Source organism: Cervus elaphus, chromosome 12, assembly GCF_910594005.1.
Source record: "Cervus elaphus chromosome 12, mCerEla1.1, whole genome shotgun sequence".
Classification (NCBI taxonomy): domain Eukaryota; kingdom Metazoa; phylum Chordata; class Mammalia; order Artiodactyla; family Cervidae; genus Cervus; species Cervus elaphus.
Window position 1 is genome coordinate 80,835,117 of NC_057826.1, and position 26,537 is coordinate 80,861,653.

At 43.4% G+C, this 26,537-nt stretch overlaps 1 protein-coding gene across 2 annotated transcripts in view; it reads left to right on the forward strand.

Moving 5' to 3' along the window:
• ADPGK (ADP dependent glucokinase) overlaps nucleotides 1-26,537 on the forward strand; it is a 30,979-nt gene extending 4,442 nt beyond the window's left edge. Inside the window, exons 2-7 of one of the 2 annotated variants that reach the window (XM_043919678.1) lie at nucleotides 3,068-3,293; nucleotides 6,771-6,833; nucleotides 15,563-15,683; nucleotides 19,598-19,794; nucleotides 20,408-20,506; nucleotides 24,939-26,537. In XM_043919678.1, the coding sequence (XP_043775613.1) occupies nucleotides 3,068-3,293; nucleotides 6,771-6,833; nucleotides 15,563-15,683; nucleotides 19,598-19,794; nucleotides 20,408-20,506; nucleotides 24,939-25,493 (1,261 nt within the window). In that variant the 3' untranslated portion in view covers nucleotides 25,494-26,537. The remainder of the gene's footprint in view (nucleotides 1-3,067; nucleotides 3,294-6,770; nucleotides 6,834-15,562; nucleotides 15,684-19,597; nucleotides 19,795-20,407; nucleotides 20,507-24,938) is intronic. The other variant, XM_043919679.1, reaches the window with a different exon arrangement.

Here is a 26,537-nt window from a genome sequence, read left to right on the forward strand (position 1 = left end):
CTTACTTTTCTCAGCTGAAAGCAGTGATGACTATTTCCCTGTCTTAGAATGTTTTGCAGATTGGTGTGGTCTGTCTGAAAATGCCTGCCTTCTTCTCTGTCCAGAGCATCATCTAGGGTGTGGCCCAAGGACTACTGATCCTGCCCTCTTGGGTTTCTCTTCTCTGTGGTTCTGTATCTTAGAGTGATTATGATTAGCTTTCATACTATCTTAGGCATAGTGTGAAAGCTGAAAAGAACCTTAAGAAACGTTTTACAGATGATAAAACAGAAGGGAGGTGATAAGAACCACCGTTCTTGTCTTTAAGGAATTTACAGACTAGAAGAAACTATTCCTCTTTCCCACCCCAACCCCAGATCTCTAATAATATGCCTGGCAGCCTTGGCTCCCAGCGCCCTCTGCTAGCATCGCCACTTGTGTAGGCATTCAGCATCTGTTCCCTCATTTTACCTTCCAATTGTTTTATCTGTGTCTGTTTTCTCAAAACTCACATTGTAATCTTTGATACATTTCTGTGAAATTCTGCATGTCAAATGAACATAATTTTGTCTTCTGGTTTTTTTTGCTCCACCCTGACCACCCCCCTCAACACACATACACACACTTCTTTTCCCTATGAGTAGCATACTTGTTTACATTTTAGTATGCTGCTGAATTGATGTAAGTGCAGAGAAAGATTCCTGTTCTGTTTGAAGTATTATAAAATATAATTAGAAAGCAGAGGTAAAAGTACTTCGGTATCTGGCACATAGTAGGGCACAATTATTTTATTTTAATAGCTATCATGTAAATTTTTTCTTAAGATTTTCCCCTTTAGTATTCATGGCATGATTAGGTGGGGGATGGAAAATGTTCCTATGGTAGTTATATTGTTTTAACTCAAAATTAGTTCAGTTGGGTTTTGTCTCATGCTGCAAAATGTGCTAAATAAACTGTTCTTTTTGGTTTTGTTTTTTGTAACTGGAACTTCCTCCATTCTCATCTTTAAGAAATCAAACTCTGCTTAAGTTCTCAGCAGAACTAGATATGGAAGTGATGTGTTTATTGACGTCTGTTTTGAAGTCGTTATTTCCAAATACGGGTACATCCCTTGGTATCTGAACCTTTGCTATGCAGACTCAGGACCCAAATCCATTTAGTTACTTCATGGAAATAATGTCCCACACTATCCAAACTTTCACTGTCTGAACTTCCGGAGTCTGAGAGCCAGGGATACCCGTATTCCTTTTAAGCGTCTACCCTTCAGACATCTAATGTGACGTCCAGTAGAAATAAAGGACACTCCGTGTGAGGTGGCATTGAGACCACTTTACAAGATATGTTGGTTCGTATCATGTAGGCTGTGAAAGATTCTTATATGAGTAAGAACCTGCCACGTGCATGTCAGTGTGTTTTATGTGCTTTGTATGAAAGGTATACGTACTCTGAGGTTATGCTTTCCCAGTTGATCAGAGTAATTATGTATGTTTGACTTTAAGAGAATAAGACCATTCCAGTATTTAAATGCTGTATGGTAGGCAAAAACCTTTTCAAAAATTTGGGATTCATAGGGGAAGAGTTAATAATAGAATCTTAACGAGAATGTAGTCAGTTTTGTATTGTGAGGAGGGCTGTGTCTCTTCTGGCGCTTGTAAACCTCCCTTGAGTGATGTAAATAATATCTAGCCCACATGAGGACCTTTTAAGAATTATTTGTTCAGTTCTAAAAGTAATGTATGCTTATAAATATTAAAAATACATCTGATGAAAAATAAAATTCCTCTCCCTTACTGCAGTCTCTTTCCTCATCTTTAGAGCTGGCTACCATTAACAGTTGGTGATCAAGAGGTTTTTAAAGGAGACTAGAAGGGAGACATTGTAGTTATGTATTATACACCAGAATCCAATCCACTGGGCCTTGTTGGTTGATGAATTTACCTTCTGGTTTCATGAAAAGTGAAAGTGGAGTCACTCAGTTGTGTCTGATTCTTTGTGACTCCATGGACTGTAGCCTGTCAGGTTCCTCCCTCCATGGGATTTTCCAGGCAAGAATACTGGAGTGGGGTGCCATTTCCTTCTCCAGGGGATCTTCCCGACCCAGACTCTCTACCATCTGAACTACCAGGGAAGCACACAACTTCTGGTTTCCTAACTGCTTGGAACTAGCCTGGATGGGCAGCCACCCTTTTCACCCAAAGCTGTTTCATTTGGTCATCCAACCCCACTGGCAGGGATGGCAGAGGCAGGAATAAAGGTGCCCGGGGACCTCATCCCCCTGCCCAAAGTATTTGGAACTTCTTTTTTTAAAAAGGAATGGCTTTTGGAAAACACACACACACAAACCACTGAAAATGTAAGCCACAGCTTCTACATGCATGCATGGGAGAGGTGGGACCAGACAGCCTCATGTGTATTTTATAAATCTGTAAGCATTAACCAGGTGACACCACACTGACTGACTAGTCTGTAAAGTCCATGATGGTGAACACCTGCCAAGTGTTGAGTTGTTACAAGGCTGCAGGTGCGCTTAGGTCTTTAAGACATCACTCAGCGCTCAGAGTTTCACCTGGAAGTAGTCCGTATATTTTACCACAATCCTCAGGTGTCTTTTAAGGGAAGGTGGCTCTTGACCAAAACTTTTACTTTGCTTTCTCTGTAACAAGCAGTGTTCCTAAACATGTATTATCTTATTTAATCCTCACAATGGCCCTATGAGTTAAATACTCGTATTACACGATTTTAGGAGGAAACTGAAGACAAAGAAAGTGACTTGGCCAGGTCACACAGCCAGGGTTAATCCAAACAGTTTGGCTCTGCCATTATTTTCTCAGAAATGGTATATTTGTGTTATGATACTTTGTTCTGAAATGCTGAGCACCTGTCTTCTCTCTTTGTAACGAGTGTAAAAGCCTACCAAGCTCTTGCCAGGATAAGACATACATATAGTAATACATAAAGTAATCCTCCTTCCGCCATATGCTGTTTGCTTTCCAGGTCAGGTTTCTGAAACATTTCCCTGCTGTTAAATGCAAAGCTGTTGCCCCAGTGCTTCGGTCTCTCACGCCGTCTCTTCCTTCCTTCCTTCCAGCGTCAACGCATGTGTAGACGTCGTGCTGTCAGGGGTGAAGCTCTTGCGGGCACTTGGCTTGAGCCCTGGGAACGGGAGAGATCACAGCGAGCTGCGTTCGAGGAATGATCTAGAAGAAGCCTTCGTTCACTTCATGGGGAAGGGAGCAGCTGCTGAACGCTTCTTCAGTGATAAGGAAACTTTCCATGACATCGCCCAGATTGCATCAGAGTTCCCGGAAGCCCAGGTCTGTCTACCAGTGGTAAATTAAGATAGGGTGGGAAAAGACACTTTGTATGGTTTCTAGAAGCAACCAAGCAACTCTTCTCCAGTTCGCCCATAGGGGATGATTGTTGGCAATACAATTCTGCAGTGTTTTTCTCTTTTTGGAAAAGTGTGTATCTGACCTTCCTTTAACTCTGCTGTTGCTAGTCATTTCAATTCATCCAACATTAATGAGGCATACTTACTAAAATTTTAGTCCTGGTTATCCATGAAATTGCTCTTTTTTCATGTTACTCAGGTTTAAAGTAGGAAAATGTCTACTCCAGAGTTGTTTGGGTACTGCTTGGCTGATACCTTGCAGTAATATTAATATGGCTCAGTTCTTCCTAAACCAGAAAAGGCCAAACCCGCAGAGAAATAGTGACAGTATCACTCCCCCTTTTCCCATATTGCAACAGTCAAAAATGTCTCCCAACATGGTCAGATGTTTCCAGGGTCAGGGAGAGAAGGGATGCAAAATCACCCTGATTGAGAACCACTGGTCTCGTTTGGTGGCTCTCTGACCTGAATGTGCATCAGAGTCATGTGAAAGGTGTTGAAACACAGATTCCTGGGCCGCCCTTCCAGAGTTCTGGTTATGTGGATGCTATTCTGACCACCTTGTTCTGGGAACCATTAGTCTACAGGGTAAAGACTGTCAAAGATAGAACTTAGGAGTCTCCACGCCCACCTGGTGATCATGAACAAGGCTCTGGAGCCTACATGGTCCAGACACTTCCTCAAGGCTCACACACCTGCCAATTCCCCTGCCCTCACACCTCTTAAGGGCAGGATTTTGTTGTTTAAGCTTCTCTCCAATGCCCACTGCATCTCATCCCCAATTTTTACCTAAAATCTTCTCTTACCCATCACCCCAGTCTGGGTGTACTTCTCACTTGGGGAGCTCTTAAAGTTTTTTTATTCCTTTGGAAGCCACCCATTTGAACATTAGCAGTGGGCACAGGCCTTTCTCAGCTGAATTTCTCAAGGAGACAGCAAGCTGTTAAAACCTCAGTTAGTCATTTTGATAGCTGAGTTTGGTAGTGAGATTCTGATCTTTTTTTTTTTCCTTTCTGTACACACAGCATGGCTTGTGGGATCTCACTCCCCCAATGCAATCTTAATCACTGGACCACCAGGGAACTCCCAGGATTCTGATCGCTTATGAAATAGTCTTGATAGTTCTAACAAGATGGCAAATCGACTGCTTAAAAGTCTTTAAGATTGTAGTATCTAAAACACCAATTTGCTTTCTGTTCTAGTCTCTTTGGCCTTTTGCTTCATAATGCAAACATTTTTTCTACAGAAATTTTATCTTTTACATCATCTAAATTATTTCTTAACATTATAAAACCTAAAATGTGTTATTTATCTTCCACTAGTGTGGCACTTCATTTGGTACCTTGTCAAACTCCTTTAAATTATAAGGCAGATGGACTGATAAACAGCAGTTAATAATAACTAGCATATGAAAACTCTCAAATCCATTACATGGAATCTTACTGTTTCCCCTGGGATTTTTAGTAAATTCTTCTAGCCATCAGAGTTACATAAAAAACTAAGGCTAACACGTTAAAAGGGCAAATTTCAGCCTGTATATCACAGAGTTTCCAGTTTATCTATAGAAAGCCATCAACATCCTATCTGAATCCAGTGATCCGTCAATACAAAACTTGGTTGGGCTAAAAGTGTTGTTGAGCATCTAGAATTGAGTTGTTTAGTCTATGCCTCTGCATGGGACTAGGGACTAGAGAGGTAAGGTGATAGCATTCAGTCCTCCCAGACAGAGCTACTGGTAAAGTTTCTCAGCTTACATAATAGAGCATCAGCCTTATTTCCTGTTTGTCAGGTTTCCAGAACATGTGAATCCATCCTTGCCACAAACGAATACTAGACTTGAATTCTCTGCTCTACTCTTATTAGGTCCTCAGCTGAGAGATGTGGTGTGTCTTCTTTCAGAACCCGTTACCTTTAGAATTTTACTCCCAGGAAAGCTTTTATAATTCCTGATGCATCAATGTGTTTTTCTTCCTTTCTCAAAATCTAGCAGCAGTTACTGAGCACTTACTATGAGAAGACAGTCCTTTCCCTGAAGGAGCTAGACATGTCCCCAGATGACACTAGCTCAAGAGGACAAGGGCTGTAGTGGAGGTCTGTTCTGAGTCTAGAGGTGGCAAGTAGCAAAGAATCTGTAATCCTCTCTAGCAGGAGGACTGTGGAGATGGAGGTGACCATAGGAAAATGGCAACAGAAAGCAGTACAGAAGAAGTGACGTTACAGCTGATATTTGAAAAGTGATCACCCGACCAGTGAATGAGAAAGGGGAGGCATCCTAGTCAAAGAAGCAGCATGTGCTTAAAGGCATAGACACAGAGAGGAAAGCAGACTTGGAGAGCTATAGGCAGGTGGAAGCAGAAAGGAAGGCAGGGGACAGATAAAGACAGACCTATGTACCTCACTTGAGAGTTGGATTTTAAAACTGATTCAAGAAGATACATGCATCCCAGTGTTCACAGCAGCATTATTTACAGTTGCCAAGATAAGGAAGCAACCTTAGTGTCCATCAACAGATAAAGATGTAGTGTGTGTGTGTGTGCATGCATGTGATAGAATATTACTCAGCCATAAAAAAGAATGAAATTTTGCCATTGTAGCAACATGAATGGACTTGGAGGGTATTTTGCTTAGTGAAATAAAGTCCGAGAAAGACAAATACTGTATGATATTGCTTAGATATGTGGAATCTAAAAAATACAACAAACTAGTGAATATAACAAGAAACAGACTCAGATAAAGAGAACAAACTAGTGGTTATCAATGAGGAGAGGGAAAGGGGGAAAGGGGCAATATAAGGGTTAGGGGATTAAGAGATACAAACTGTTAGGTATAAAATAAGCTACAGGGATATATTATACAATATGGGGAATATAGAAAATATTTTATAATAACTATAAATGGGATATAACTTTGAAAAAGTGAATCACTACATTGTACCGTTGTAATTTATATATCAAATATACATCAGGAAAAAAATTGAGAGTTGGATTTTAGATCATTGTAATATTGAATGATTTTCAGGAGGAAACTGACATAGTCCTACCCTCATTTTAGAAGGATCACAGTGCAGAAGATAAAGTCTCTCCATACTTGTCATATTTCCTTTTGTTTCATTTATCTGTTCTGGCGGCCTGGAAGCTCAAGGCCAAGGTTGATCTCCAGTTAAGGCAATTATACTGTTTTCCAAAGGTAGCAATTTGTTTTTTTTTTTCACCTTTCCTTATAACTCATTGTCTCCTCATCTGTGGGGTTAATGTTTTTATTAACCCCATCTGTGTGTACTTGTTGTCACCTCAAATTTTTTTGGGAAAAAAAATGGACTGTAATTAAATCAAAACATTATTAAGCTTGAGTAGCATAGTTATGCTAAAAAACTGCCTAATAGCACTGAACTGTCTTACAGCACTATGTAGGAGGAAATGCAGCTTTAATTGGACAGAAGTTTGCAGCCAACTCAGATTTAAAGGTAAGTCAGATTCCCAGATTAAAACCTATGTCCTTCACTAGTATTTCAGTAATTTTAGGGGCAATACTGAGTACCTGTCTGTTCCTTGATTCAGCTTGCCTGGGACTCTTGTTAGGAATATAGTCATCAAAGGAGAGGAGTTGGTAGCTAATGATTTTTAAGTGTTTACTACATGTCTGATGTTGTCTCCAGTGTGTGATGCAGATTACCTCATTTAATCCCTGCAATAACCTATAAGGTCATAGGTACTGTTGTTGGTACTCTCGTTGTCATGCTTTCTACGTGAAGCTTGAGACCTAGGTTTACAGCTAGAACAACTGTATTGAACAAATAGAACAGTTGTAACCTAGGACCCCAGAGTCCATGTCCTCGAGTACCTTACCATGTAATCATTAAGAGTGTGTGGGCTCTGGAGTCAGTGCCTGAGGCTGGGGATTGTGCAGTGATGAGAAAAGACTTAGTTGACTGATTCTTGAGGCTGGATCCAGAGTGTTAAAGGCCACTGGATGGGGGTTGTTAGGGTCCTGTCTTTAAGTCTTAAATCATTTGGTTTAAATAGAATTAAAATTACTGCTATTTTCAAAATAGCTTCCGAGTAAGAAGTTCTTTTGCTGCAAGTGGAATAGGTCTGAGAGGGGAAGCCAACAAGGAGGTTATTGCTGTCGTCTTGTAAAAGCAATCATTTTACAGCAAGACTACAGCACTGACCTCCTTGCTGGCTTTGGCTCGAGTAACCAGAAGAGGAGAAACATGTCTATCTAAAGCCTAGTGGAATCACTTGGTGATAGACCATATGTAGGGACAAATAAGGTAAGTTTAACAGAGATGGTTCTGAAGTAAGTGAACTTGAGAAGTGCAGAATAGATGTGACTACTGACGATGGAGAGAGGGAACCAACAGTTCTTAGGGGTGCAGAATCAAAAGTGCAGAGACGGACCCAGAAACACAGATAAATGATCAACAGTTTGAGGGGACAAAATTCATATGGACCCATAGCATACACCAAGGGATGGATGTGCTTAGATATAGAGAGCATCTTAAAGTATGGACATTCACATTTTTATAAGGATTAAAGTTTTCATAAAAGATTACAGTGGGAAATTTTTTTAAGAGTCATTATCTTTATAGATAGTAATAAACTCCCAAAAGAAGAATATTAGAAGTTCCAGAGCTGATCTTTAGAAGTATTGCCAGCTAATGGATGGAAGAGAAGATCAATCATAAGCTCATTGGAGAGAACCCAGGCCCTTTGCATCAGAATCCTGGGCATTTGATCTGGTCCCTAAAAGAACACCCTCTTGACCCTGAGAAGTAATTTAATTCTGTCCCTGGAAGTTCTAAGTTAGATGTTCCTTTCAGTATTTCCTCCTCTGAGACCAGTATTTGCTGTTGGTCACTGGAGAAGCTGGCCCTGAGACCAGTCCAATTGGAAAGTATTCTGGTAAGAAAAAGGGGAAGGGAACAAAAAAAATAATAAAAGAGTCTGATCTTAGTAAAAGATTGAGGGAAAGAAAACGGTATCTGTTACTCCTTCATCAGATGGTTATAGTCTTCACAATAATCTGATGAATTTAGGTATTACCATCCTTTTAAAGAAAGGAGGTCCAGAGCAGTTAAGTAATGTGCCCAGGGTCACCCAGCTGATGGTGGGTGATAAAATAATAAAGCCAGGATTCAAACACCAGGCTCTGCCTTGACCTCAGCAACCTATACTGCTATCTCAGGATCAATTTAACTTGCTGAAATGCCTTTCAACATGACAAAGTGATCATCTATAAACAACCACAGATTAAGGAGAAGGAAATGGCAACCCACTCCAGTACTCTTGCCTAGAGAATTCCATGGACAGAGGAGCCTGGTGGGCTTCTCTCCATGGGGTCACAAGAGTCAGACACGACTGAAGTGACTTTGCATGCATGCATTGGAGAAGGAAATGGCAACCCACTCTAGTATTCTTGCCTGGAGAATCCCAGGGACAGAGGAGGCTGGTAGGCTGCCATCTGTGGGGTTGCACAGAGTCAGACACGACTGAAGCGACTTAGCAGCAGCAGCAGCATTTTCCATAGGTAATAATAATCATTAACATTTTCATAGTTCTGTTTCCCAGGCACTGTCTTAAGTGCTTTACTTTATATTAACCTATTTGATCCTCAGAAAACCCTGTGAGGGAAGTCTATTATTATCCCCATTTTGTAGATAGGAAAAATGAGGCATGGAGAAGTTAAAGCTGTTCAAAGTCACATACCAAGTAAGGAGTGAAGCTGGAATTTGAACCCAAGTAGTCTAGCTCCAGAGTCCAAGCTGTTTCCAAGCAAACTATGTTGTGTCTCAGAAATAGACCCTGGTGAATATAATAAAGGCAGATGTTATGGAAAGGTGAAATAGAAGCCAGATAGCAGAAGAGAGCAGTGTCTTTATGAAATGTATTTTGGAATTTAGCCAAGAAGGAGATGTTGGATCTTGTCAGATGCTGCTTCTGCATCTGTTGAGATGATTGTGTGGTTTTTGCTTTTTACTTTGGTAAATGGTAATTACACTGATTTTTCAAATGTCAAACGAACCATGTATCCCAGAATAAGCTCCACTTGCTTCTGATGTATTACCCTTTTTATGTATTGTTGGATTCAGTTTACTTACATTTTGTTTAAAATTTTTACATCAATTTCCCTGGGGGATATTGATCTGTATTTTTCTTTTCTCATATGTCTGTCTGATTTTAATATTAGGGTAATACTGACCTAATAGAATGAATTGGGGAGTATTTAGATTTTTTTTAAAAAGTGTTTGTGTAGAATTCACCACTGAAGCCCTCTAGGCATAAGGTTTTTCTGCTGTTTGGTTGGTTTTTAGTGTTTTATTTTTCCATTTCATTTTGTTGTTGTTTTGGGGAGTGGGGGTTAAAAATTTTATTAGAGTATAGTTTATTTGCAATGTGGTGTTAGTTTTGGGTATACAACAAAGTATATCAGTTACACATATATTAACTATTTTTTAAATTTTTTTTCTCATGTAGAGGCCTGAAGTTTTTGATGTGGGAAGGTGTTTAATGATTTGATAAAAAGAAATTCAGATTATCTACTTCTTGAGTGTGCTTTGGTAGTTTTGTCTCTCAGGAAATGTGTCTATTTCATTTAAACTGTTGAATTTATTGGCTTGAAGTTAATTATAATGTTCCTTTACTCCTTTAAGTCTGTGGAATCTGTAGTGATGGTCTATCTTTCCTGATACTGATAATTTATATCTTTTTCCTTTTCTTTGATAAGTTTGACTATTGGTTTATCAATTTTATTGATCTTTCCAATAAATAAAGAGCTTTCCAAAAAAAAGAGCTTTCAGTTTCATTGATTTTTTTCTGTGTTTTTTTTCTTTTCTATTTCATTGGTTTCTATTTGCTTTTAATTTAACTTTCATTTTCTAGCTTCTTAAAATCGTGGCAAAGGTCACTGATTTGAGAACTTCCTTTGTTTTCTGATGCAGGGTGTTTAGTACTGTAAATGTCCTCTTCAGTACTGCTTTAGCTCTATCCTCCAGATTTTGATTCTCTGTTTTTATTTTCATTCAATCCAGATGCTTTCTGATTTCCTTTTGATTTCTTGAGATGAGGTATTTAATAGCCTATCTTGTGGAATACTTAGAAGTGTTATTTAGTTTCTGAATATTGAGAGGGTTTCCACGTCTTTTTATATTATTGATTTCTATTTTAATTCCATTGTGATCAGAGAATATGCTTTTCTGATTCCTGTTAAATTTATGGAGACTTTTATGACCTTGCATATAGTATATCTTGGTGAGCACTTGGGTAGAGTGTTGTATCAATGTCTGTTAGGCCAAGTTGATTGATAATGTTTTTCAGGTCTTCTATAGTCTTCTGATTTTCAGTCTACCTGATTTATCTACTATTGAGAGAGAGATTGACATCTTCCACAATAATTATGGACTTGTCTGTTTCCCTTGAAGTTCTGTAACTTTTGGTTCATGTGTTTTTAAGCCTCTTTTTAGATGCATAGCTGTTTAGAAATGACTTTTTTTTATCATTACCAGGGATAAAGAAAATAACTTCATAATATTCTTTGCTCTGTAATCAATTTTGATTAAAATAGGCTTTCCAGTTTCGATTAGTGTCATCACGATATATCTTTTCCCATTCGTCTGCTTTTAACCTGTTTGTGTCTGTGTATTTAGAATGTTTCTTGTGAGGCTGCATACAGTTGAGGCTTGATTTTCGATGCGCTTTGACATTCCTTATCTTTTTTTCTGGCTGTGCTCGGGCTCGCTCTCGTTGCTGCGAGGAGGGGCTGCTCTCTAGCTGGGGTGCACGGGCTTCTCTGGTTCAGAGCAAGGGCTTCAGGGCATGTGGTGCGTAGGCTTAGTTGTCCCTCAGCGTGTGGAGTCTTCCCACCAGGGATCACACCCATGTCCTCTGCATTGGCAGGCAGATTCTTAACCACTGGACCATCGGGGAAGTTCTCCCTGTCTTTTAATTAGGGTATTTAGACCATTTTCATTTAGTGTCATTGTTGTTATATCAGGCTAAATTTAAATCTCACAGCTTGCTTCTTGTTTTTTTAGTGGTTGATTGAGGGCTAATGATGTACATTATTAGGTTATCACAGTCTGCTTTCAAATAACATTATTAAACCACCAGACAAGATGTGAGAGCGTTACAGTCGTGCGCCTTCATTTCTGCCCTCCAGTCTTCATACCGCTGTCGGCATGTTTGTTACGTCTAGACAGACTGTACATCTCACACTATGCTGTTAGGACTTTTCTTCAAATAGTTAATTGTCTTTTAAAGACAGTTAAATAATCAGAAAAAGACCTTATGTACTTATACAGAGTACCATTCCTGGCATTCTTTGTTTGTTTAGATTAGTATTTCCTTCTGATATTTTCCTTCTGCCTGAAGGATTTCCTTTAATAGTTCTTGTAGAGCAGGTCTGCTGGTGATTAATTCTTTCAGATTCTGTATATCTCATTGTTGTTCAGTCAGTAAGTCCCGTCTGATTCTTTATGACTCCATGGACTGCAGCACCCAGGCTTCCCTGTTGTTCACTATCTCCTGGAGTTTGCTCAGACGCATGTCCATTGTGTTGGTGACGCCATCCAACCATCTCATCCTCTGTCGTCCCCTTCTCCTGCCCTCAATCTTTCCCAGTGTCAGGTGGCCAAAGTATTGGAGCTTCAGCATCAGTACTTCCAATGAATATTCAGGATTGATTTCCTTTAGAATTAACTGGTTTGATTTCCTTGGTGTCCAAGGGACTCTCAAGAGTATTCTCTAGCACCACAGTTCAAAAGCATCAATTCTTCAGCACTCTGCTTTTTCTTTATGGTCCAGCTCTCACATCTGTACATGACTACTAGAAAAACCATAGCTTTGACTGTATGGACCTTTGTCAGCAAAGTGATATCTCTGCTTTTTAATACACTGTCTAGGTTGGTCATAGCTTTTCTTCCAAGGAGCAAGCATCTTTTAATTTCATGGCTGCAATCACCATCTGCATTGATTTTGGAGGCCAAGAATGTGAAATCTGACACTGTTTCTTCTTTTGCCCCATCTGTTTCCAATGAAGTGATAGGACCAGATGTCATGGTCATAGTTTTTTGAATGTTGAATTTTAAGCCAACTTTTTCACTCTTCTCTTTCACTTTCATCAAGAGGCTCTTTAGTTCCTCTTTGCTTTCTGTCACAGGGGTGGTGTCGTCTGCATATCTGAGGTTATTGATATTTCTCCCAGCATCTTGGTTCCTGCTTGTGATTCATCCAGCCCAGCATTTCTCATGATGCTATATAGATGTTAAATAAGCAGGGTGACAATATACAGCCTTCCCGTCCTCCCTTCCCAATTTTGAGCCAATCCATTGTTCCATGTCTGGTTCTAACTGTTGCTTCTTGACCTGGATACAGGTTTCTTAGAAGGCAGGTAAGGTGGTCTGGTATTCCCATCTCTTTAAGAATTTTCCACAGTTTATTGTGATCCACACAGTCAAAGGCTTTAGAGTAGTCAGTGAGGCAGATGTTTATCTGGAATTCTTTTGCTTTTTCTGTGATCCAATGGTTGCTGACAATTTGATGTGTTTCCTGTGCCTTTTCTAAATCTGGCTTGTACATTTGGAATTTCTCGGTTCACCCACTGTTGAAGCCTAGCTTGAAGGATTTTGAGCATTACTTTGCTAGCTTGTGAAATGAGCACAATTGTATGGTAGTTTGAACATTCTTTGGCATTGCATTTCTTTGGGATTGGAATGAAAACTGGCCTTTTCTGGTCCTGTGGCCACTGCTGAGTTTTCCAAACCTGCTGGCACATTGAGTATAGCACTTAAACAGCATCATCTTAGGATTTGAAATAGCTAATCTGAAATTTTGTCACCTCCACTAGCTTTGTTCGTAGTGATGCTTCCTAAGGCCCACTTGACTTCACACTCCAGGATGTCTGGCTCTCCGTGAATGACCACACCATCGTGGTTATCCGGGCTGTTAAGATCTTTTTTGTGTAGTTCTTCTGTGTATTCTTACCACCTCTTCTTAATATCTTCTGCTTCTGTTAGGTCCTTCCCATTTCTGTCCTTTATTGTGCCCACCTTTGCATGAAATGTTCCCTTGGTATCTCGTTTTCTTGAAGAGATCACTAGTCTTTCTCATTCTATTGTTTTCCTCAATTTCTTTGCGTTGTTCACTTAAGGCTTTCTTAACTCTCCTTGCTCTTCTCTGGAACTCTGCATTCAGATGGGTATATCTTTCCCTTTCTCCTTCTCCTTTCACTTTTCTTCCTTCCTCAGCTATTTGTAAGGCCTCCTCTGTACAACCATTTTGCCTTCTTGCATTTCTTTTTCTGTGGGATGATTTTGGTTTCCACCTCCTGTACAGTGTTATAAACCTCCTTCCATAGTTCTTCAGGCACTCTACCAGATCTAATCCCTTGAATCTGTTTGTCACCTCCACTGTATAATCATACGGGATTTGATTTAGGTCATACCTGAGTGGTCTAGTGGTTTTGCCTACTTTCTTCAATTTAAGTCTGAATTTTGCAATAAGGAGCTGATGATCTGAGTCACAGTCAGCTCCAGGTCTTGTTTTTACTGACTGTATAGAGCTTCTCCATCTTCAACTGTAAAGACTAAAATCAGTCTGATTTCAGTATTGACCATGTGAACACTCTTTTGGGCTCACTTGCAGAGGGATTTGTAGGGCTCACTCAGTTTTTTCTGTTTCATAGGTATCACTGTCCTTTGTTGCCCAGTGCCCAGATGTTCTGAAAACCGTTGTTTCATGTATTTTATCTGTTTTGTTATGTTTCAGGCAGGAGGGTAAATCTGGCCCTTGTTGTCTCACCTTGGAAGCCAAAATTCTAGCCAAGAATTAGAAAAAATAAATAAAATTACAGGGGTGAGACTTTTCAGATTTGGCAAATAGCAGACATGTGTCAAGGAGAGGGAGATGTACTTTTTGCCCAGAAGCTGGGATTTCTTAAATACCTGAAAATGCCTCTGTACAAACAAGTGATTAATTAGCAAGTAAAAAAATACTTTTGGAAGCTTCTGGTAGGGCATATTAAACCTGAAATGGTGATGATCATCTCTGAGGACTTTCCTTTGATTCCTGGTCCAAGCCTTCATGCTTCAGTGGTTTTGAGTCAGGTAGCCTGGTCATGAGTAGGGCCAGAGTTGGCATGGCAGAAACAGCAGAAGGGGTGAAATGGCTTCTAGAGGGAACTGCCAGGAAGAGGCCAGGTTGGAGTTGAAGAAAATGTTTTTTAAAAGTTGCAGCATACCTCCCCCGAAACTTTATGAACTGAAGCGCTTTTTAATTCTGCTGGGGAGTCTGTCTTGTTCACAAGGCAGCTAAGTATAGTAGGGAGCCTGACCCTGACCAGTTAGGTCACTGGTTGATTAGAGTCTTGTGACCCGGAGGTTCTTTTCTATACTGTGTAAAAGTCAACCGGTTGCTTTTGTCTGGCAGCTTTGAGCAGACAGCACCCTGTATCTCTTTGCTTACACAGGATATGAGTCAGTAAAGAAAAGAAAGTGAGGTACAGTGCATCTTAGTCTTCTCAGGCTGCCCTGATGACAAAATGCTGTAGACCAGGTGGCTTGAACAACAGAAATTTATTTTCTCACAGTTCTGGAGGCTGGAAAGCCCCAGGATCACAGTTGCAGCAGGGTCTGGTTTCTGACGAGAGTTCTCTTTGCAGCTTGCAGGCAGCTGCCTGCCTGTGTGTCCTCACAGGGCCTTTCTTTAATGGATGTAGTGGGGAAAGAGCAATCTCTCTCTCTCCCCCTTTTCTTCTAAGGCCACCAGTCCGATTGAATTAGAAACCCACCCATATGACCTCATTTACCTCCTGAAAACCCTTCCCAGTATCATCACATTGACGGTTAGACTTCCACATGGCAACCAGGGGGGCGGGGGTGGGGTGGGGAACAGACCTTCAGCCCCTAAGGGAGTGCATGGGACTCGCAGCGGCATGAGTGCCTGTGTAACAGGCCTGATGCTTGACAAGGGTCTTTTGTCAGCCTCTCATTTCTGGCTACATTGTGTCCATACCCTCCAGGCCTGCACCCTAGTAGTAGCTCTTCCAGTCCATACCTCCAAACCAAAAGCTTTCAGAATTGGATTTGGAGTCCAGTGTTCTCTGTTGAAACAAATGAAAGCGCTGGATGTGCCTTACTGAACAGATTTCACGGGAAAGGGGGCAGATCTCCTGATAGACTCCATATTGCTTCTCCAGGTTCTTCTTTGTGGCCCAGTTGGTCCAAAGCTGCATGAGCTTCTTGATGACAATGTATTTGTCCCACCAGAGTCATTGCAGGAAGTGGATGAGTTCCACCTCATTTTAGAGTATCAAGCAGGTAAGAGGAAATGAGTAAGTAATGACCTAAGCCTGGTCAGAAGGCTGTGTGTTGTCAGGTGGGGGTATGAATGTGCTAGAAATGTTTCTTTGTAAATTGGCAGGGCCCTATTCTTGTCCTACCACAGGTTTCCTGGTCCCTGGTCCTATTGAGCTGATACAGGCCCTTGTCTCAAGGGAGAGTAATGGGGAGTATTACAACAGTGAATAAAGTTCCCAGGTCCTCAAGTATGATTGATCTGAACCCAAGAGAAATCAGGCTGTAGGAAAGCAGGCACCTTAAATGAAAATGTGTGAAGCACATGTATATAAAGTTTTCCTTCATTACAAAGAAAAGAGAAGGGCAGGTAACATCTCTAAGCTCTGTGCCGGATTCTGCCCTTGGCCTTGCTGGCCAGCTGTTCCAGGCTGCTCAGGATTAATTCCAGGCCTCTGACAAACTTCCTTTGAAGGATTTTCCTTTCCTTTGGGTGCATTAGTGGAAGGAAGTGTTTTATATTTAACAACACACTATTTCCCATTATATAATATTGTAAGATTTATAACTCCAAATTCACCCGATCCTACCCTACCCCAACTAGATTTTATGTGTTACACAGAACACAGATCTGATTTCTGAGAGATCCTAAATACCTGAATGTATTTTAATTGCTCATCTGAGTCCATATATTTGCTGGTGTGTCTTTCCTGTGCATAGAACTCTTGAATTTCCAATTCATCACATCATTAATCAAGGTAAAGATTTAAGCATCTAAATAGACTAATTGGTACCTTAAAGCAGTACTTAGTTAATAAGCATTAGCGAAGTACTTCCAAGTCTGATGCTTAAGAAACCCTTACCTACTAGAGTAATTGACTTTAAGATATAAAAATTACACCTTCCTCCAAGTACAAAAAGAGAATTGTTTCTGTTTCTCTTTTGGAGGCTTATTAGAATTGAGGGGGTTAGGAAAGGCAGGGTCTGAAAATTAGAGCCAGAATGTTGGACTGGGCAGTTGCCATTTGCACAGTTTTTGAGTTTCTCTCAGTTTTCATGGGAAAGCAGAGTAATGGCTTTTAGTGCCTGAAGGTAGTGGTGAGCAGTGAACCGCTTTGGTGAAAGGCGTGAGTCAGTCTGTTGGCCGGAAGGGTCTAGAATGGCTGAAGGTGTGCCTTTGGGGTGCTACTGCCACTGCTGCTAGTTCCATATCCGTCTCGTCGGTGCTCCATTCAGAACCTGTGGTCCCTGTTCCCGTCATCTTCCCTGGTGATGGCAGAGTGGAGAGAACTAGCACCAAGCCTTTGGTGCCTTTGACAGCTGTGCCTTGTATGTGGTAAAGAAGACAGCACAGCTTATCTTGAGAAGAGATTGCCTCCATCCTTGGGTTTACAAGCTTCCCACTTTAGTTTTTCTTTTCCATGCCTTATTTCTTAGTACTAAGCGGTGGCCTTCCAGTCAGCTCAATGGGAAGTTATATTTTCATCAGCCTCTGGAGGAAACCTAGTCTGGTGGCAGCAGCCCTCAGGTCAGCTCTCGTAACATAAATCCATCCCCAGCATCTCTCTAACCTAGATGGGTAAATTCCCAGAGGGGATTTGTCAACATTTTTTCCTTCTCTCCTACCAGACCTCCTCAGAGAAGCTTATTTTCAGGCTTTTGGCCAGTGAGTCACTGCATAGGTTTTGCTGACTTACTGGCTGAAGGGCAGGATCATAAACTGAGAGAAGGGATCACTTAAGGAAATAAATTCAAACCTTAGAAGAAGAGAGACAGAGGCTCACCCTGTCTGCGTTTCAGTCGTTTTGCTTCTCGGGCCGCTCCATCAGTCCTGTGGAAACCGGCAGCGGTCGGCTCTCCACATCCCTCCTTGTCTTTGCCTTGCGGAAGCATGTTTATTTTGCCTCCCTCTCCTTTTTGCTGAGGAAATTAGTTTGTTTTGAATGCTGTGTGGCTCTTCTCTCCTAGGTTAAGTTAGGTCATGCTTCTGCATAGTTTTGCTCTGAGTAGCAGTTCCAGGTCTTGTCCTGAGGAGAATACCTGGGTTGCATGTTTTTACCATTGTACAGAATCTTGTTGGTTGGGCAGGTGTTGGTTTAGCGTGCATACCCCACATCATTTGTGTCATGGGCACTTGCTCATTGATCTGTCCTCTTCCTCACTTGTTCCTTTGCTGATTCCGTCTTGTGGCTAAATGCCAGGTGTGGTGTGAGGCAGTAGAAGTGTGTTGGTAAAAGAAGACACAGGCCCTTTCCTCAGCCCACACATCACTACAGGAGGTGGACTCTTGAATAAATGATTGCACAGTCACATGCCAAGTCCTCTAATACAGCAGTGGCCCAGGGAAGAAGGTACCGGAATTGTGTCTGCTCGGAGGTTGACAGTTCAGTGAGGCCCCCCTGCATTGGGTCTTCAGAGATGAAGCAGAGGGGGCTGCTGCCATCAGCTCTGTGGATCACCATGGGGCATTTTCTTTGGACAAATAATAAGATATGGGTTAGGAGTTAAGAAAGGAATGTGGTGTTTTAACAAATACAACCATTACATCAGGTTTTAGGAAATTGGTGATGTTTTCTTTCCTGCTTTCATAGATTTTTGTACACATGTCCCACATATAAAATGTTTTTCAGAGGAATGGATTCAGTAAAGCTGAACTCAGAGCAAGGGGAGGGTGGCTGCCACCGCCCCCCCCCCCCCAAAAAAAAAAAACAAGAGGCCCAGTGGAGGAAGGAAGGAAATGGGGCGCTGACCCAGGGGACAGATCAGCCTGCAGCATGCAGATCCTCCTCCAGGGTTAGTCTGCCTTGGGGAAAAACTTTCTGAAGGAAGAGCCAGTAAATGATGAAACCAATGAAAAACTAGGTTCCATCATATGGACTTCACTTTTGTAAATGGGACAGATGCTTCACATGGAAGGAAAGCTGTGTAAACCCGGGTCATAAATCATGCCAGTTTCTGGCAGCACCCCAGGCTGGGGGTGACTGCTTCCCCCTGGTGCTCAGGGGGCCCTGGCCTCTAAGGAATTGCCTAGGCAGCCCTTAGGCTGAGTTTTGAGATTTTCAAGACTTTGAGGAGTGTGGGATCCGCATGGTATGGTGCAGAATGAGCTTGGAAAAGCCTCTTGCCCCCACACCACCCCCTCCCTGAGGACTCAGGCACTAGCACCCTCCCCTCGAGGGCTTGGCAGCTTGTGTATTGGGGGGCGGGGGGAGGCGTCTTAACTGGTACTTCACCACCTAACTGCACATCGGGATCTACAGGGGGGCTGCCAGCTACACTCAACCATTTAGGGAGGAAATAGCATGTGAACAGAGCCTTTATTCCTTATTACAGTCATTATTCCACAGCAGCTTGCTCACAAGAGGCTAGAGCAGCCATTTACTCTTAGCTTCCAGATCAAATGCCCAGAAATCACCAGTGGGCAGCAAGGCTGGGGGCCGGGTGTGGTCAGCCTGGCTCTTGGAATTCCAGCCTCCTTAGGTCCCAATGAAATAACAGATGCTAGGGCGCTCCTGAGAGGCGGAAGTTGCTTCAGGAAAGGCAGCCTGTCCTGCATTCAGGGCCCACATGGTATACTGCACACTGGTGTTTGGGAGTCACGATCTGTGTGGGGAGGGACACGGGCTCCTGGGTATGAGAACTGAGGGGACAGGAGACCTTTGCCGAGACTCGAGGGGCGTGACCCTGCCAGCCCTTGACAAAGGCACATAGCACTAGCACCCATACTGTGTTTTTGAGGGGTTGGGGTTTCTGGTTCATTGCTGACCCCCGTCCTGGCCACGGCCGCGCTCCCCTTAGGCTGTGGCAGCTGGGATTCACTCAACCAGAAGCCCGCCTGCCCCGAGCCAAGGCTCCAGTGACGCCCTGCCGTCCCCACACATCTCGGAGACTCAAAGCCTCTTCCTTTTCTTCCCGTTGTGTTGACTGGGCTTTTCTAGGGGAGGAGTGGGACCAGTTAAAAGCTCCCCATGCCAACCGGTTCATCTTCTCCCACGACCTCTCCAACGGGGCCATGAATATGCTGGAGGTCTTTGTGTCTAGCCTGGAGGAGTTTCAGCCAGACCTGGTGGTCCTCTCTGGATTGCACATGATGGAGGGACAGAGCAAGGAGTTCCAGAGGAAGAGGCTCTTGGAGGTAATGGCGGCACTGTTACAGAATTTCACAGATCGCAGCTCATGTTTTCCTTCGGATTCCCGCCTCTCTCGGCCTCTGCAGCCTGCACTGCCTTGACCTAGGTCCCAGCCTCCCGGGATGGGTCGTGGTAGCCAAGAAGCCTGCCTCCCACTGCAGCGAGGCGCCTCACGGTGTTCTTTCAGGCGCAGGCGGCAGCTTGAGTAGGACAGGTCAGAACATCATCTTGCCCGAGCCTCTGCTTCCTGTGCTGAACCAAACATGGCTGCAGTGTTTGTGGTCTGTGTCCTTCATGTTTTCCGTATCATCTCATTCACATCAGCTGTGCTGCAGATTCACACAGCAGTTGAAGCCGATTGCTCAGTTTAGGTCACTAGGAAGAAGCTGGCTGTGTGAACGTTTAGGGGGGATTCCTGGTGCATTCCAAGTCCTTAACCCCAGCGCCTCCCAGCAGAACCTAGTTGTCCCTGTTGGGCAAAGCGTCCCTTGTCCACAGAGACTGTGGTCGCCCACATAGCCAGGAGCTCTCATGAGGCTGCACTGCCTCTTGGACCCATCCTTCCCTCTTGCCTGACTCCTTGTTTCTGATGGCAGTGGTCCCCTCTTGTCTCTGCAGGTCGTGACCTCCCTTTCTGACATCCCTATGGGTGTTCCAGTTCACCTGGAGCTGGCCAGCATGACCAACAAGGAGCTCATGAGCAACATCGTGCACCAGGTAACCCACTGGCCACACTCGGGGCTCAGGTGCCGTGGGTGTCATCTCACCCCGATCTGGTCCACGAGATCCAAGTCAGGAGCCAGGACTGCCCTGGAGCAGCATCTCCTGCTGAGTTAGGAAGACGGCAGAGTTACTGATGGGTTCGTTTAGTTCAGTTTAGCCAACTAAACTAAAAAGTCATGTCTGACTCTCTGCTACCCCATGGACTGCAGCACACCAGGCTTCCCTGTCCATCACCAACTCCCAGAACTTACTCAAACTCATGTCCGAGTCGGTGAAGCCATCCAACTATCTCATCCTATGTCGTCCCCTTCTCCTCCTGCCTTCAGTCTTTCTCAGCATCAGGGTCTTTTCCAAGGAGTCATTTCTTCACATCAGGTGGCCAAAGTATTGGAGCTTCAGCTTCAATCCTTACAGTGAGTATTCAGGATGGATTTCCTTCAGGATTGACTGTTTCGATCTCCTTGCAGTCCAAGGGACTCTGAAGAGTCTTCTCCAACACCACAGTTCAAAAGTATCAATTCTTTAGCGCTCAGCTTTCTTTATGGTCCAACTCCCACATCCATACATGACTACTGGAAAAACCATAGCTTTGACTAGACAGACCTTTGTTGGCAAAGTAAGGTCTCTGCTTTTTAATATGCTGTCCAGGTAGGTCATAGCTTTTCTTCCAAGGAGCAAGCATCTTTTAATTTCATGGCTGCAGTTAGCATCTGCAGTGATTTTGGAGCCCAAGAAAACAAAGTCTGTCACTGTTTTCATTGTTTCCCCCTCTATTTGCCATGAAGTGATGGGACCAGATGCCATGATCTTAGTTTTTTGAGTGTTGAGTTTTAAGCCAGCTTTTTCACTCTCCTCTTTAACCTTCATCAAGAAGCTCTTAAGTTCCTCTTTGTTTTCTGCCATAAGGGTGGTGTCATCTGCATATCTGAGGTTATTGATATTTCTCCCGGCAATCTTGATCCCAGCTTGTGCTTCATCCAGCCCAGCATTTCTCATGATGTACTCTACACAGAAGTTAAATAAGCAGGGTGACAGTATACAGCCTTGACGTGCTTCTTTCCCAATTTGGAACCAGTCTGTTGTTCCATATCTGGTTCTAACTGTTGCTTCTTGACCTGCATACAGATTTCTCAGGAGGCAGGTAAGGTGGTCTTGTATTCCCATCTCTTTAAGAATTTTCCACAGTTTACTGTGATCCACACACTCAAAGGCTTTGGCGTGGGCAATAAAGCAGAAGTAGATGCTTTTCTGGAACTCTCTTGCTTTTTCTATGATCTAATGGATGTTGGCAATTTGATCTCTGGTTCCTCTGCCGTATCTAAATCCAACTTTAACTGGAAGTTCTCGGTTCACATACTGTTGAAGCCTCGCTTGGAAAATTTTGAGCATTACTTTGCTAGCGTGTGAGATGAGTGCATTTGTGCAGTAGTTTGAACATTCTTTGACATTGCCTTTCTTTGGAATTAGAATGAAAACCGACCTTTTCCAGTCCTGTGGCCACTGCTGAGTTTTCCAAATCTGCTGGCGTATTGAGTGCAGCACTTTCACAGCATCATCTTTTAGGATTTGAAATAGGTCAGCTGGAATTCCATCACCTCCACTAGCTTTGTGCGTAGTGATGCTCCCTAAGGCCCACTTGACTTCACATTCCAGGATGTCTGGCTCTAGGTGAGTGATCACACCATCATGTTTATCTGGGTCCTTAACATCTTTTTTGTACAGTTCTTCTGTGTATTCTTGTCACCTCTTCTTAATATCTTCTGCTTCTGTTAGGTCCATACTATTTCTGTCCTTTATTGTGCCCACCTTTGCATGAAATGTTTCTTTGGTATTTCAAATTTTCTTGGAAAGATCTCTAGTCTTTCCCGTTCTATTGTTTTCCTCTATTTCTTTGCATTGATTACTTAAGAAGGTTTTCTTCTCTCTCCTTGCTATTCTTTGGAACTCTGTCTTTAGATGGATATATCTTTCCTTTTCTTTGCCTTTCACTTCTCTTCTTTTCACAGCTATTTGTAAGGCCTCCTCAGACAACCATTTTGCCTTTCTGCATTTCTTTTTCTTGGGAGTGGTTTTGATCACAGCCTCCTGTACAATGTCACGAACCTCTCTGTCCATAGTTCTTCAGGCACTCTATCAGATCTAATCCCTTGAATCTATTTGTCACTTCCACTGTATAATCATAAGGAATTTGATTTAGGTCATACCTGAATGGTCTGGTGGTTTTGCCTACTTTCTTCGATTTAAGTCTGAATTATGCAATTAGTTCATGATCTAAGCCATGGTCAGCTCCCAGTCTTGTTTTTGCCGACTGTATACAGCTTCTCCATCTTTGACTGCAAAGAATATAATCAGTCTGATGTTGGCGGAGTTACTGATGTGTTTCACGGGCGTGTTACCAGCGGGTTCGTAGTGTGTCTTTTTCCTTCCAGCATGTGGAGGTTGGAAGTGAATGCCTTTTGCAGTGGAACCCAAAGGAGAAAACCAAAAACCCAACCCCAGTGCTTTCAGCTGAACTTCAGGAAGCTCAGAGAAAGGAAGTCTGGGGGACGCTACACTCCCTCGTCGTCAGGCCCCCAGGTGTTCAGCCTTTGGACAGTAACAATGATCAGATAAGTCCAAGAGTGGGATGTTTGAGAGCACAGATTTTGAAAACCAGGATTGGAATGCCAGCTTTGCCTGCCACTCTCTAGCTCTGTGAACTTAGGCAGGTTAGTTAACCTCTTGTTTTTTAACATCTTTCATGGGTAACATATGGTTCAGAATTCACAAAATATTAAAAGATGCACAATGAAATCTCCCTCCTGCCCTTGTACCCACTGTTAGTAACCTCCTTAAGAGTTTTGTCTCATCCCTCCAGAGTCATTGTGTGCATATGTAAGCAAATAGGGAATACAGCCTTATTATTTCATCCCTCTTTATCCCAACAGATAGCACGGCACACTGCATAGACTGTTGTACACTTTGCTTTTTTCCACTGGATGCATTTTGGAGATGTTTTCTCTGTCATCAGCCTCCCCACCGCCACGTGGGTAGAAGCAGCAGTGGTGCACACAGGGTCTTTAGTGCCAGCCAGAGCCGAGTGTTGGGCTCACTGCCCTTTTCTGCTCCTACAGTGAATAACCTTTTACATGAGTTTAACTTGACCCATGACCAGGTACACGTGGATGATACGTTCTCAGAAGTTGAACTGCTAGATTGGGGCATAAAAAGCATTTGTCAGTTTGATCCTGCAAAGCTGGCATCCATGAGCACAGCACAGGTTTACTTCTACTAGAATTCTTTACAGTGCTCTTTTCCTCATATCTTTGCCGCTGAAACATGATTTTTAAATGTGCTTTCTTACCCGTCTGACATGTGAAACGTGCTTAGGGCAGTTTTAGGCTCACAGCAGAAGTGAGCAGGATGTAGGTTCCCACATAGCTCTTGCACCCCCCGCCCCCAGCCACAGCCTCCCCCGTCCGCAGATGGGACATTTGTCACAGTCAGTGAACCAACACTAAGTCGTCATCATGTAGAGTCCATAGTTTACATCAGGGTTCACGCCTGGTGCTTTTCAGTATGATTTTTATTCATGTATTTCTCTTCTTGAGGTTATTTTTTCACTTCTTTAAAAAGCCATGTTTGTTTCATTTTCTGCATTGCTATCTACCTAACCTTTCTAAGCCTCTGTCCCCTTATCTGTAAGGTGGAGGCAACCCCTCCTTCCTTCAGAGTGTTACAGCAAGAAGTGAGTGAAATAGAGCCGTTAGCTTGGCATCTGACATAGACCATGCGGCAAATGGAAGTGCTGTTACATTAGCACCCCTGGTTTTTATATAAACACACACAGGGCTCCTCTCTCTGCAAAGACACTCACTTTCTGCAGGTCCCTGCTCTGAGAAAGGAAGTGCTAAGACAGACAGAGAGTGAGGTGGACATCATGGTTCCCCTCAAGGTAGAAGACCTGGCTCCTGTTCGGTGCCGTTTCCCACAGTGTTGTTATCGCGTAACGGTCTTCCTAACCCACACCTGCTCAAAAAACTTAGATCTGACACGGGGCACTCTCCTCGCAACCCTGGCCGAGGGGTGGGCTCTTCTCCACTGTGCGTGTGTAACACCTGCTGGTGTTCGGGAGCTGAGTCAGGCCCCGTCAGTGGTGAGAGGCTCTGCTGCCCGTGCCAGAGCAGAGGCTGGGCACACTGCTTTGTCCTCAGCGTGTACCCGGAGGCTGGCTCTAATACAGCATCACTGCGCCTTCCCCGTGACTGCGCTTGATACTGCGAGTGGGGATAGAGGTGTGAGAGCCAGGACAGTGACCTTGGTCCGTCACTTGGTGACCTCAGGGGCAGGGAAGTCCTCTGGCCCTGCCTTCCATCACTGGCCACGTCCTAGGAGAGTTAGGAGCTAGGTGTCCATCAGAAAGAGACCCCCATTTTGTTTCTGTTAGCAGGTCTTTCCTGCCGTGACTTCCCTGGGGCTGAATGAACAGGAGCTGTTATTTCTCAGCCAGTCGGCATCTGGACCTCACTCTTCTCTTTCTTCCTGGAATGGTGTTCCTGACGTGGGCGTGGTCAGCGACATCCTCTTTTGGATCTTGAAGGAACATGGGAAAAGTGAAAGCAGAGCCTCAGACCTCAGCAGGATCCATTTCCACACGCTGGCCTACCACATCCTGGCGACTGTGGATGGACACTGGGCCAACCAGCTGGCAGCCGTGGCTGCAGGAGCCCGCGTGGCTGGGACACAGGCCTGCGCAACGGAAACCATAGACACCCGCCGAGTGTCTCTGAAGGCACCCCACGAGTTCATGACCTCCCGTTTGGAGGCCGGCTCCAAGGTTGTGTTAAACCCAAGTGAGCCAGTGGTCGCATGGCACAGGGAGGGCGTGTCCTTCCACTTCACACCCGTGTTAGTGTGTAAAGATCCTGTTCGAACTGTGGGCCTTGGAGATGCCATCTCAGCCGAAGGACTCTTCTATTCAGAAGTACACCCTCACTTGTAGGAAGGTCGTTGGGGTCATTTTTCTGATGAAGGAAAACTAGCCAACCTAAAAATGACAGGAATTCAGTGGTCTGGGAAATAGGATTGAGAGTGTCAAAAACCATTTCTGTTGATCGAACTGAAAGACAGCCAAAGAAACAACAGCAGATTAAACTGTACCAGATACATTCCAGCCTTTTGACAATTACACAGAAACATTTCAGGTTTTAATCGCAATTCAGCTATCTACTAACAAGACTGGATTTTTGTTCTCGTTTATTTTTATGTTGTGTGTTGCAGGGGTAAAAACTTGATTCTCCAACCCCCTTTTCAGGTATTTTAGGCCAGACTCCTTTGCCCATAAGAGCATGTCGGTTGGAGAAAGCACTCCCTTCTTGCCCGTCAGATGTGCATGCTCACTCACCCGTCCTCCCCGTCTCTGAAAGCCCAGTGTGAGTTCTTGCATCCTCTCAGCTCAGTGCCCATGACAGGATCATAATTTCCATTCACTGTTATAATGACAATATTCAGTGAGTACGCCTTCTCAGTTTTCTGCTCCCAAATTAAGACAGAGCCACAGGTAAGGACAAAATAGCCCTCCTGTGCTTCAGAGACACAGCAGAGGCTGGGTGCCTCATGGAGCCCTTGAGGGAGCGAGTCACTCTGCAGTTAGGGGCCTGGCTGTCCTGCAGGGTGGCGCTGTGAGCTGAAGGGCTGCACCTTCCTGCCCTGGCTCCTTAACTGTAGACTGGCTGGTCAGAGGCTGCTGTGCCTGGGCCCACCCTCACTGCCCAGCTCTGGACATGCTTTCTATAGCAAAAGACTGATCTGTGTTCATTCTGATCCTTGAAGGAATTTTACTTTTACAACTGGAATCTGCTTCTGGGTGTATAACAGATCATGTATGTTTTACATTGATACATCACATCTGTTAAAGACTTCGACCTCCTAAGAGCCCCAGGATCATAAATAAATTTGTCATATTATGTATTTATTTTTATAAATCAAGGAGACTTCAGCGTGCTTTTAAATATATTAAAAACAACTTACATTTCAGAAATCCTAA